This window comes from Malus sylvestris, chromosome 13 (genome assembly GCF_916048215.2).
Source record: "Malus sylvestris chromosome 13, drMalSylv7.2, whole genome shotgun sequence".
NCBI classification, from domain to species: domain Eukaryota; kingdom Viridiplantae; phylum Streptophyta; class Magnoliopsida; order Rosales; family Rosaceae; genus Malus; species Malus sylvestris.
The window spans coordinates 26,905,160-26,918,700 of record NC_062272.1 but is presented as its reverse complement, the minus strand read 5'-3'; the positions used below and the strand labels follow the sequence as shown (position 1 = coordinate 26,918,700).

Genomic DNA, 13,541 nt, shown 5'->3' with positions numbered 1-13,541 from the left:
CTACCTTTCCCACACCCCTCCCTATTTTTAATAGTTAATTGGTATCCTACTATTTAATCTTCCATATATACCCTTCCTACTTTTTTATGGTAATTAATGAAAGATTAAATAGGGAGGGGTATATATGGAAGATTAAATAGTAGGATACCAATTAAGTACTAAAAAATAGACAAGGATGTGGAAAAGGTAATTAAGAATGAAAATCACTACCCTAAAATTATCATGGGACTGTATCATTAATTGACGCTGGTTCAAGACTTGATGCAGATTTCCCAAAAAAAAAAAAAAAGACTTGATGTTATAGAATCACTAGAACAAATCTCAGTGATGACTTGCTACATCTTTTCTTTGGCTGCTGCAGCATATTACCACCTTATACTATAGGTTTTATTTAATATTTGTTTTGGTGGAATATTAAATATTTTTTTGAAATAAAGAAAAAGAAAAAGAAAAAGAAAGAAATATAGACACAAATGAAATTTTAACGAAAAACTTTTCGTACTGTTCTTTTTAACGAAAAATTATATTTTTACACTAAAAAGTTAATTCTGATACTATTTACTTTACATTTTATTTTATCCTTATCGTTAAAATTCAAAGTTTTCAAACCATTTTCATTAGTTTTAGTAGGATAGAATGTAGTGAGAAAAAAAGAGAAATAAATATTACGTCTCCTCTCTCTCTGTCTGTTAGCTTTCTTTCGTATATCTCTTCCTTCTTTGCTTCCTCCCTAGCAAAGAAGAGAGGAAAGGAGACGGCCAAGCAACAAAAAACCACCTGCCGGAGCATCATAAATACCCGTTTATGTGAAAATTTTTGAAGCATTTTTTCGTTAGCTTGAACTTTGAAGGCTCGGAAGGGAATTGGGGGTCCTTGCTTTCAATTTCATTGGTGGGTTTTTGTTGTTGGTGAAGAATCAAGATGATGGTCGCAAGCAGTTTTGATCTTTGGAAAAAGGACGTCTTCTTTCCTGCAGCTGAGGAGGTCCAAGAATCAGCTGACATGTATGTTCATGTTTTCCTTTTCCTTTTGCTTTTCATTGTTTTTTTTTTCTTTTTTTTTTCTAATTTTATTTTATTTATTTATAATTTTTATCATGTGGGTTCAGCTGCTTTGATTGGTTTCTATGTTTATTTAGACTGTGTTATTGGAAATTGGATATGGGTTTTTTGAATTATGTTTTTGCGAGATTTTTCGAAGTGAAATACGCATTAATTGTTTGTGTTTTATCTTTCATAGTGCTTAAATTATATAAATTGTTGGAAAATTTTTCATTTGGGCGGTTGTGCTGCTGGTTTTTGAGTATCAGTTTGTTGGAATTCTGGGTTGTGTGTTTCTCTCCCCTTTTCCCATTTTTTCAAAGTTTTGATGATGTGCCTGATGTTTATTTTGGGTTGAATTTGAAATTCTAGATAGGTTTATGATGAGTACTCTCTCATGGTGGTTTGGAAATGATAACTTGTTTACGGGTATAGCTTCTGTACGCTGTAATGGAGTGCGTTAGCGTGATTTTACCCTTCATTTTGGATGATAAGAAAAAATATTCTCAACTGTACTGGGAATGGGGAAATGATAAATTGTTTGTATTTTAATCATTAAGGGAAATGCTCTCATGATGTTGGATGACTTTGTGAGCCAGTCATGTTTGGTGATTGCACTCTGAAGGTGATGGTAGACGGTAGACCGCCCTATATCCCATGGAGAGGTGAACTATAATTGAAAGGTCACTTTCTTCCCGGCCTAAGAAAAAGATCATTTTCTTCCAGTTTAAAATTTGAGTGTTTATGCTACAGATTGTCAACACCTGATGTTTAGTAGTCAGTGATTATAGGGATTTAGTGGTATTATACTGCTATTCCATCTATAAGTTTTTGCATAGGGAGCCCATTCTCGTTTTTGGATACTTGGAAACTACCACCATCTTGATATATGTTCTTTTAGAAATCTCAGTAAAATTGGTACTCGAAATAACTTATTCTCTAACTCCCCCTTTTATTTTCCGTTTATTTTGTTTTCCAGAATGGAATCTACGTACAGGGTATGGGTTCGACAGAGGAGTGAAAGGCTAGCACCAAAACATTTGGATGAACTCTGTAGGGAGCTGCAAACTGCTTTAGGTACTGCCAAATGGCAGGTATGTCTCTTGTCTCTCTTTAGCTATCTACTCTTCTTCTTCTCTTGTTTATTCACTGTACAAAAATATGATCAGAATTTATGAGTGTATCAATACTATCCTGGTGATTGTTAATAAAGTTGAACAAGGAAGAATCCAATTTAGATAAGTTAGATGTCAAGAGGGTAGGAGATAGAATCATGGCAATCAAGATTGTAATAGGACAAGAACTTATCAATGTGATTAGTGCGTACGCACCTCAAGTAGGGTTGGATACGAGTTCGAAGGAGAAATTCTGGGAAGACCTTGGAGACTTGGTGCAAGGAATTGCTCAGACGGAGAAGTTATTTATAGGAGGAGATTTAAATGGACACGTGGGCAGGGAGACAGGCAACTATGGAGGTTTTCATGGTGGCCATGGTTTTGGGGAGAGAAACGAGGATGGGGAAGCTATCTTGGATTTTGCAATGGCATATGATCTCTTCTTAGCCAACACCTTCTTTAAGAAGAGAGAAGAACATGTGATCACCTACAAGAGTGGGTCGTCAAAAACACAAATAGATTTTCTTCTAATGAGGAAAGGGGATCGTATAACTTGTAAGGATTGCAAAGTTATACCAGGAGAGAGCGTGGCTAATCAACATCGCTTGTTGGTGATGGATGTACATATCAAAAGAGTGAGACAAAAGAACAAGACTTGGAAGTGTCCAAGGACTAGATGGTGGAATCTAAAAGAAGAAAAACAAGCCATTTTCAAAGAGAAAGTAATCACCCAATGTGTGTGGGATAGAGATAGGGAAGCTAACCAAATGTGGGATTCCATGGCTAGTTGTATCCGAAAAGTAGCAAAAGAGGTATTAGGAGAGTCCAAGGGCTTTGCCCCACACCAAAAGGAATCTTGGTGGTGGAATGAGGAGGTACAAACAAAGGTGAAGGCTAAGAAGGAATGTTGTAAAGCCTTATACAAGGATAGGACTGATGAAAATGGTGAAAGGTATAGAAAAGCGAAGCAAGAGGCGAAGAAAGCTGTGAGAGAAGCTAAGTTAGCGGCTTACGACGATATGTATAAACGACTAGATACCAAAGAAGGAGAGTTGGATATCTATAAACTAGCTAGAGCAAGGGAAAAGAAGACAAGGGACCTAAACCAAGTGAGGTGCATCAAGGATGAGGATGGAAAAGTTCTTGCTACAGAGAACGCGGTTAAAGACAGATGGAGAGGTTATTTTCATAATCTTTTCAATGAAGGACATGAAAGGAGTGCTTCTTTAGGGGAGTTGAGTAACTCAGAAGAGTGTAGAAACTACTCTTTTTATCGTCGAATCCGGAAGGAAGAAGTGGTTGTAGCTTTGAAGAAGATGAAGCATAGAAAAGCAATAGGCCCAGACGGTATACCAATCGAAGTGTGGAAAGTTTTGGGAGAGACAGGTATAACATGGCTCACTGACCTTTTCAATAGGATTTTGAAAACGAAGAAGATGCCAAATGAGTGGCGAACGAGCACTTTGGTGCCTATCTACAAGAATAAGGGCGACGTACAAAATTGCATGAACTATAGGGGTATTAAGCTAATGAGTCATACAATGAAGCTCTGGGAGAGAGTCATTGAGCATAGATTGAGGCAAGAGACACGGGTTTCGGACAACCAATTCGGGTTCATGCCAGGGCGCTCAACCATGGAGGCAATCTATCTCTTACGAAGATTGATGGAAAGATATAGAGATGGGAAAAAGGATTTACACATGATCTTTATAGATTTGGAGAAAGCGTATGATAGGGTCCCAAGAGACATTCTTTGGAGGATTTTAGAGAAGAAAGGAGTACGAGTAGCATATATCCAAGCTATAAAGGATATGTATGAAGGAGCAAAGACTGCCGTAAGAACTCATGAAGGACAAACTGAAAGCTTTCCCATAACTGTAGGATTACATCAAGGCTCATCCTTAAGTCCTTATCTTTTTGCGTTGGTAATGGATGAGTTAACAGGACATATTCAAGATGATATTCCTTGGTGTATGCTTTTCGCAGACGATATAGTGTTGATAGATGAAACTTAGGAAGGGGTAAATGCAAAGCTTAACCTTTGGAGAGAAGAGTTGGAATCTAAAGGTCTTCGCCTAAGCCGATCAAAGACAGAATATATGGAGTGCAAGTTCAGTGCAAATGGAGGTCAAAACAAGTTAGGGGTGAGGATCGGAGATCAAGAAATACCAAAGAGCGACCGTTTTCGTTACCTAGGATCTATCTTGCAAAAGAACGGAGAATTAGATGGAGATCTCAACCATAGAATACAAGCTGGATGGATGAAGTGGAAGAGTGCATCTGGCATGTTGTGTGACCGCCGTATGCCACTGAAGCTCAAGGGAAAATTTTATAGGACGGCAATAAGGCCGGCGATGCTGTATGGCACAGAATGTTGGGCGGTGAAGCATCAACACGTACACAAAATGGGTGTAGCGGAGATGAGGATGCTTCGTTGGATGTGTGGGCACACGAGAAAGGATAAGATTAGGAATGAGGATATCCGGGGTAAAGTAGGAGTAGCCGAAATTGAAGGAAAGATGAGAGAAAATCGGTTACGGTGGTTTGGACATGTGCAAAGAAGGCCTACTGACGCTCCGATTAGAAGATGCGACTATGGGACAGAGGTTCAGGGCCGAAGGGGTAGAGGAAGACCTAGGAAAACTTTGGAAGAGACTCTAAGAAAAGACTTAGAGTACTTGGATCTAACGAAGGACATGACACAGGACCGAGCACAATGGCGTTCTAAGATTCATATAGCCGATCCCACTCAGTGACTTGGATTTTCCAAGTCTCCAACCGATAAGTTTTCCTCACTCAGGAAATTAAGGGAACACTACCTCAACCTACATGCTCCACTCACAAAGCTTCAACAAAAGAAAAATCAAAGAACTTAGCGAAGAAGGCTTTGGTGTATTTAACACAATACGTTGAAATGAAGGAAAGCTTATTTATTGATATCCCCGATAAGCTACAAATATGTACATATACATAAGTCAAAATAAACAAACAAGAGGGAGCCTTCACAAAGGTTGCTTAGGAGAAGTCTCAGCAGTCGGTAGAGCCCCAGAAAGAGAAGGCACCGGAGGGGGATCATTCGGAGCCTCAGTACTGGACAGAACCCTAGAAGGAGGAGGCATCAGAGGTTGATCATTTGGAGCTTCATTTCGCGGTACAGCCCCAGAAGACGAAGGCAATAAATGCCTTTGGAATAAACCCACAAATCTCTGATGATCAAGTAAAACCTGACCATCAGATTCCTTCATCTGGTCAAGCTTCCTCTTCATGTTTGTAGCATAGTCATGTGCGAGCCGGTGCAACTGTTTATTCTCATGCTTGAGCCCTCTAATCTCCTGTTTGAGACTCATCACTTCAGCCGCCAATGATTCAACTTGGCAGGTTCGAGCAAATAGGCGTTGGGCCATATTAGACACAGAACCTGCACACTGAACACTGAGAGCCAGAGAATCCTTAACAGCTAACTCATCAGACCGTTTGGAAAGTAGTCTGTTATCTTTGGGAGTGAGAAGGTTCCTGGCCACCACCGCAACGGTCATATCATTCTTCATCACGGAATCCCCAACGGTAAGAGGACCAGTAGGGGAGACGAAGGATGGACGCCATATGTTGTCAGGAGAAGGCGGGGCTGCCTCTTCAACAAGGTTCAAGTCAAAACGACGGTCGGAGGGGCCAGACATTTTCAAAGGTGTTGAAGAGAGAAGAGGTCGGACAAATCAAGATCTTAGAAGTGCAAGAATGGAGCTTCTACTGGTGGAGATTCAAGTGTGCTTTGGAACTTAATGCCAGCCCCTATAAAAATCTGCACTCGACGGAGCTTTAGAAATCGAAGAGGCGCCTGCTCAAAAATCGAAGAGGCGTTTGCTTTCTCAAAAGCAAGGCTGCTCAGATACCACGAGGGTCGATCTCAGAAATCGAAGAGGCGTTTGCTTTCTCAAAAGCTGGGCTGCGCAAAGACCACGAAGGCCGATCTCAGAAATCGAAGAGGCACTTGCTTTCTCAAAAGCTGGGCTGCTCAGAGACCACGAGGGCCGATCTCAGAAATCGAAGAGGCACCTACTTTTCCAGCCTTGTCAGCACCTGTCACACGCACACTTAGCTTTGCGGAAATTATGGGCATTCGGTCGAAGACTTCTGGTGAAGTAGAAAGCACATGAGTTTTACTGTTCAATCACCCACTTCCCACACGCAACAGTAGCTCATGGGTACCACAAATAACTTTGCCAAAGTTCTCTGTCAAAGTTGAACACGTGAAGCTTGCAGCTCCTACTATATCGCTCTGACCAAGAAGGGTAAAAGAATAGCAAAGAAACAACACTAACAAAGTTTAGACACATAAATTTTGAAGGTCTAGCTACCATATTATTACCCACAAGGGTAAAGGAACAGTACCACTGCTGGATAATTGGAAAGTCCCTGTGTGTCAACCTCTGTGCTTCATGGCAAGGTAGACTAGCAAACATGCCCAACCTTTAATCACATTCGAGAAAACACTCCCAACAAGATTGCTTGCTCCAAAATCGAAGAGGCACCGTCCTCCGAATCTCGAGAGCCAGACTCCCAACATGACTACTTTCTCAAAAATCGAAGAGGGTAAAGGAACAGTACCATTGCTGGATAATTGGAAAGTCCCTGTGTGTCAACCTCTGTGCTTCGTGGCAAGGTAGACTAGCAAACATGCCCAACCTTTACTCACATTCGAGAAAACACTCCCAACAAGATTGCTTGCTCCAAAATCGAAGAGGCACCGCCCTCCGAATCTCGAGAGCCAGACTCCCAACATGATTACTTTATCAAAAATCGAAGAGACACCGCTCTCCGAATCTCGAGAGCCAGACCCCCAGCATGATTGCTTTCTCAAAAATCGAAGAGGCATCGTTCTCCGAATCTCGAGAGCCAGATCCCCGATAGGATTGCTTGTTCGAAAACCGAAGAGGCAACACTTTCCCAACTTCAAGAGCCGGATCTCCTTGGATAAAGTTGTCTGTAATCTTCACACGCAACATCAGCTTTCCAGATACCACAAACCACTTTTTCAAAGTGCTCTGACAGCGTTAAAACATGTGAAGTTGACAGCTCTTACTACCGTGCTATGACCAAGTAGGGTAAAGGAATAGCATTACTACTTGTTGTTAAGGAGACTCCTATATATGTCGACCTCCATCCCCAACGGACAGGCAGACCTGCAAAAATGCTCAACCCTTCCTCATATCTGAGAGGGCACTCCCAACGAAGTCTTTCGAAATATTCAGCTTTCTTTCCCCCCGATAATCCCTCTGCAAACAAGCTATACTAGAGCAAGAATATCTCATATCATCAGGGTTAAAAGCAAGAGTATCCCATATCATGCTTTTTCCCTGTCTTTTCATTGGACCTTGTTCTTACCTGCAAGACAAGGAGAAAGAAAGCAATCAGTTAGTACTTGGAATCAAGCTTCCAGCCAGGAACTGACTGCCTGGAACCCCTTACCTGATTACTTACCTGACATTGCTCTCGAGTACTCATCTTCAACATCTTATGCTTCCAGGGAAGATACCGCATCTGCCTGAGGAACAGATAGGGCAAGGGAGAAGGATACAAGGAAGCATGTGGAGACAAGCGTAACAGCACACGTGCCGATACATCCATTACTCTGTCAAAGCAAAAGTATCCCATATCAGCAGGGTCGAACGTACTCTAGATTTGATGGACTTGTTTTGACCCTCAAATTCTTCAGTCGGCCTTATACTCTGGAGGAAACCAGAAAACCCTCCAGCTCAGTTCAAGAATAAGCCTGTGGAAAGTTACTTCTTCAAAAACAAAAGTATCCCATATCATCTCATCTCATTTTCTTCTCTTTATCCTTCATGCTGCCTGCAAGATAGGGAGACTGTGAACAATCAGCCGGAGCTATGATTGCTTACCTTGTCTGTCACCTCTTTCAGCAGATCCCCTAGCTCGGCGACTTGGGGGACTCCTACTACATGGTTTGTATCGCGCTTGACCAAGCCTGAAACTACAAGTAAGCTTCAAGTGAAATTGATACATTACCTTGTGCATCTCCACCAGTTAAAGATACCACCCCGGGATGGAGGAAGAGTACTTCCAGAGAAGATGCCCCATCTACCTATGAGATAGATAAGGCACGTCAAGACGATACCACACTCCGATACTTAGAAGTTTCGTGATTACGAGATCATTCTCCCACAATATTTCCTAATGTCTTTTGTACTAAATTATTCACTTGTACTCACTAAAGGAGAGCTTGAACCTATGTACTTGTGTAAACCCTTCACAATTAATGAGAACTTCTCTATTCCGTGGACGTAGCCAATCTGGGTGAACCAAGTACATCTTGTGTTCGCTTTCCTATCTCTATCCATTTATATACTTATCCATACTAATGACCGGAAAAGCGACCGTTTTCGCTACCTAAGATCTATCGTGCAAGAGAACGGAGAATTAGATGGAGATCTCAACCATAGAATACAAGCTGGATGGATGAAGTGTAAGAGTGCATCCGGCGGGTTGTGTGACCGTCATAGGTCACTGAAGCTCAAGGGAAAATTTTATAGGACGGCAATAAGGCCAGCGATGTTGTATGGCACAGAATGTTGGGCGGTGAAGCATCAACACGTACAAAAATGGGTGTGGCGGAGATGAGGATGCTTCGTGGGATGTGTGGGCACACGAGAAAGGATAAGATTGGGAATGAGGATATCCGAGGTAAAGTAGGGTAGCCGAAATTGAAGGAAAGATGAGAGAAAATCGGTTCCGGTGATTTGGACATGTGCAAAGAAGGCCTACTGACGCTCCGGTTCGAAGATGTCACTACTGGACAGAGGTTCAGGGCCGAAGGGGTAGAGGAAGACCTAGGAAAACTTTGAAAGAGACTCTAAGAAAAGACTTAGAGTACTTGGATCTAACGGAGGACATGACACAAAACCGAGCGCAATGGCGTTCTAGGATTCATATAGCCGACCCCACTTAGTGGGAAAAGGCTTTGTTGTTGTTGTTGTTGTTGTTCCATCGATTCTTTTGAAAGTCAAAAAACTCATCTCAGCTTTAACCATTGTTGGATATTTTGTTCCCTAAGATGAGATATACACTTTCTTTACCGCCAATCTCTGTTAGCATTTTAATCCTGATTTGGACTGTTAGATATTATTACCAATTAGAAATCAGAGAAAGTGTTTTATATAAGTGGTTTAGCTGGTATTGCACTTTTTCTAAATGTATTCTGACATGTTGAATTGTTAATGCGTTTTAGTTGGAAGAGTTTGATAAGGCTGTCAGGTTGAGCTATGGACAATGTGGTGATGATCATACAGCAGCTAGACATGGACAATTTATTACTGCTATTGAAAACCAAATTTCCCAAGTTGAAACAGCACTAAGGGAATCGTTTAGTGTGGAAGGAAAGCAACCCCTTCGATGGGTACAGCTGGATGAAGAAGAACATGATGATTTTGCTGCATTTCTCTCTGGGACATCCCAAAGTATGCGAACTGCTAAAAATGAACGTCTAGAACTCGGACCTTGTGGGAGCAGCTCTGGGGAAAGTGACAATAGAAGAAAAGAGATGAACCTTAAATCTAGTGCCGCATGCAATGGAGACATCTCTGATGAAATAAAGGGTGTTAAAGATGTTATTACTATTTCCAAGGATCCAAATTTCGTCATGGAATCAAAAGGAAAAGAAATTGGAGGAATGAGGGATGATATATTTTATGATACAGAAAAAACAACTAATACAAGGAAGGCATGCAGTTCACCAAATTACGGTGAGCTGAGGATCGTAATAGCGGATGAAGTTGAACAGAGAAGAAATCTAATTCCGGGGTATGAGGACACACCCAAAGAAAAAGGATCTAAACTTGTCTTCTGGAGGCAAAGGTGTGGGCAATTGCATCAGGTAACTGGAGCAGTTAATTTGTTCAACCAGGTCAGATTATTACGTACTTGAAGGGAAGAGTTGATTATAACATATGAATAAAAGGCAATATATCTTTCACATGCAAGGAGAAAGAAAAGAACGAATTTGGTTTTTGTTCTTTTCATCCTCTCTCCTCTGCTTTCTTTCAGTTGATAGATTTTTTTGTTTGTTTATTTTTTATTAATTTTTAGAAAAACTCATAGATTGTCTTTGCAGATGTTTGGTTGGGTTGGTGCATCTCAGAAGCAATTGCAAAGTCCACGGAAGCAATGGCAAACACCACTACGCTTGCACAATCGTTGTTCAGTTCAAGCTACCCTTGGTTTGATGCTCACTGTTTTTTTGCTTGGTAAGCTGTTGATTTGCTTGAACTTATCTCAGTCATTAAGAAGTCAATGTGCTGTATGCTAAACTGAAAATGGCCTTTCAATACTTTCGAAGCCATTTTAATCAATTGCTCAAAAATATAACCCTCTCAGGCAACATAGCATATTTAGATGAAATAGTATAAATATTAGATGTAAACTGAGCCAACTGTATGTAACATTTTTGAAAATCATACTTCGTCATATCAGACTTAGGTGATAGTATTCATGTTTCAAACAAATCATATTTTTGTAATGAACACTTGATTGTACTAGAACTGTTTGGGGATTATCGTCGTATCTGCTGGCAAAATTTAGTAGGAAAGTCTTTTAACAGCGGCTAGAATATTGTTTCTGGCCTAGCTTATGTAGACACATAATTAGATTTTATAATATCTAATGTCTATGGACTTTTGCAATTAATAATGCACGGCTGCTGCCTCACTTGCACTCTTCCAGTTTGTATATTGTCTTACCTCTGTTACCACGGCTAGAAAATCAATATGGGCTTGCAATTATTTAGATATTACTTTCTGGAAGTGCTAACATACTTTTAGTTCTATAAAAATGTGCTTATCAATGGTTCTCTTTATGCAGTACCGTTTGTATTTTATTCAAGTTAAGAAAAAGTGGTAAACACACTGTACCCGAGCAGGATGAAGACTGAAAGGTAATTTTACCGCTTTGACACTCATATATTATCCTATAAATTTTGACAATTCCTAAAGTGGAATAAGATTCACAATTCAGTTGTATGTCAAAAGGGGATAAAAATAAAAACAAAAAGGCGTTCCTTATTTATTATCGAAAGTCCTATCTTGGTCAAATACCGTGGAAAACTTGGTTAAAATGTATAGGATATCCTAAGTATCTTTTATATGGCCTACAATTGTGCTAGATTGCATGCTCTTAGAATGAGTTTTTGACTGTTAGCGAGGATTTTGTCTTGGTGAATGACGATATCTTGAAATATGAATCATGTGCCATAATCATTAGTAGATGTGTATAGTTTTCATAGGATTTGCTTCACGATTATTAGTTTGATAATTAGTTAGAACTTTGATATCATTCTGAATGTTGTCTATCCAGTGATGGTCAAGTTGGTGTTTGATCTGATCATCGTTGGTCCAAAGAGGAGGAAGTAAATTTCAGCCACCCTACCTCAGCCTCTTCTTTGTGGACAATACTTTGAACTAAATTAACAGCCAAAATAAATGAATTCTACTCTTTGTTTTGGGAATATATGCCTTACCGTCAATTGAGTGAAGTAAAGAGAGTTCGAGTAAGCATTTATGAGGAGTTTTACTTGCCCTTGAAGGCTGTACTCAAAGTTAAACACTATCTATTCATGTGGATGCTTAACCTTGACCTTGATTACCCCTTACTGACAAGTAAGTTAGTAACCACATGAAAAGATCGGATCACTGGATGTAGCCACATTTCTCCTCTAAAGAGGCCTCATAATTCACATCCCGCATCCCACACATGGACTTACTAGTAAATAAAAATTATAGCTTGAGCATTCTATTTAGTTAGAATGATATCGTTTGGGTCAATTTCAAAACACTTTCATGTGAATTTTCTGTAGGTATTGAAGCTGTTGCTATTGTGACAAGAACCGGAAAAGGGAATGCTTGTAACTAACATCGCCTCAGTTGCTTTTAGGGCTTTGGACGAATATGCCAAGTTACCCCTTGTTCGAGCACTAGGAGCGAAAGAGTCAACATGAATGAGGTAGCGATCTTTTCAGATCTCCTGATGCCATTAAAAATGTATATGCATTCAGATAGCATTTAAAACATAAGAAAAATATTTGGTAATGTAGACATTCTACAGTCCCATTACGCTTGAAACTTGAATTATAATGTCAATGGTAACATTGTTAGGGGGTGAAGACTCAAAATCCATGTCGAAGATGTACTTCCCGATTTGCTTTTACCTGTAAAGTGCTTTTTAGGGGTGCTTGATTCACACAAAACGAATGATATCGATGGATTCATGCATTTCTTTACCAACATTTAGGTGTGAGAGTGGGAGGATGGTGGGATGTTATGGGAATTACATTACAATTCAGCTCCCTTATGGGATGAGAATCAAGGAATTCTGGGATTGATGTGGGACTTGTGTATATTTCTTTTACGTAAGAGCCACATTGATTTGAACAAAAAACAAAAAAAGAGTTCTGTAGCATCTTTCCGAGCCAACGAGTTATTCTAGTAATACTTCTCTAACCAATGTTCAAGGCAGTCTTCAGATCCAATTTTGCGCTTCATTGATGAAAAAAAAAAAAAAATCATTGCTAACTCGTATGTATAAGGTTGGGAATCGGTTGGGGTCTAGAGAAATTCTCCGTAGGAAACCCACTCAACTTTTGTTCATATTTTCTTCAAGCTAGTTGTTTTCTAGTCATTTTAATTAAATCTCCCTAAACATATTGGTCAAAGAGAAATTAAAAGCAACTGAAAAAAAAAAAATCAATAGTAAACAATACTAAGCTAATTTATAGTGAATATTTTTCCTCACCAACCTCAAGTGATGGTGCTGTCTGCGACTCTATTTATCACCATTATATAAATTTAAATTTCGAGATTTGTGTAGTGGATGGACACAAATGTCAAAATTTAAACTTGTCCAATAGCAATAAGTAAGTTGGCTACTTGAATGTGGTGAGCAAGAATGCACTCAACCCTATACGATCATTTACCAAAAAGCAATAATTGTATAGAATACATATCCTAAAGAGAAATTATCAAATAAAGTGAAGAAGTGGCCCTTAATTTCAAGAATGTTAGTTTTTATAAAAACTTTCAAATATATCCAAAAATCCCACTTAAATAGACACAAATACTCTCAAATTAAACACCAAATAAACTAAAAAAACAGAAAATTCTATTAGATGAGAATTAGAGAATCTAAAGACAAGACCGTAGACATAAGAAATGGTGGAAACTTGTGCTGTTGTACATAAGAGAGTGAAGGCATCGGCTACTAATGAGAAACAGTGAGATTTGTGCAGCCCTAAGCGACGATGAGGGTAGGTGGTTCATTGTATTGATCGATTTATAGGTATACAAGTTTAACATCAGTAGAAAAATGTTATAATTCTCAA

The 13,541-nt window shown here is 39.6% G+C and overlaps 2 protein-coding genes across 5 annotated transcripts; both read left to right on the top strand.

Moving 5' to 3' along the window:
• The first annotated feature begins 678 nt into the window (after positions 1-678).
• Positions 679-12,435, top strand: LOC126595797 (uncharacterized). Of its 4 annotated transcripts, none has more exons than XM_050262104.1 (7): positions 679-1,004; positions 1,640-1,723; positions 2,020-2,134; positions 9,402-10,076; positions 10,284-10,416; positions 11,030-11,102; positions 12,021-12,435. In XM_050262104.1, the coding sequence occupies exons 3-6, from the start codon at positions 2,021-2,023 to the stop codon at positions 11,053-11,055; spliced, it is 948 nt and encodes a 315-aa protein (XP_050118061.1). In that variant the 5' UTR covers positions 679-1,004; positions 1,640-1,723; position 2,020; the 3' UTR covers positions 11,056-11,102; positions 12,021-12,435. The 4 variants fall into 4 exon arrangements, with proteins under 4 accessions (XP_050118061.1, XP_050118060.1, XP_050118058.1 ...); XM_050262103.1 differs by having other exon boundaries at positions 1,601-1,723; XM_050262101.1 differs by lacking the exon at positions 1,640-1,723 and having other exon boundaries at positions 680-1,004.
• LOC126595798 (uncharacterized) lies at positions 4,255-9,461 on the top strand. Its single transcript, XM_050262106.1, has 2 exons — positions 4,255-4,789; positions 9,004-9,461. Exons 1-2 carry the CDS (start codon positions 4,255-4,257, stop codon positions 9,120-9,122), a joined length of 654 nt encoding a protein of 217 aa, XP_050118063.1. The 3' UTR covers positions 9,123-9,461.
• Positions 12,436-13,541: the final 1,106 nt, after the last annotated feature.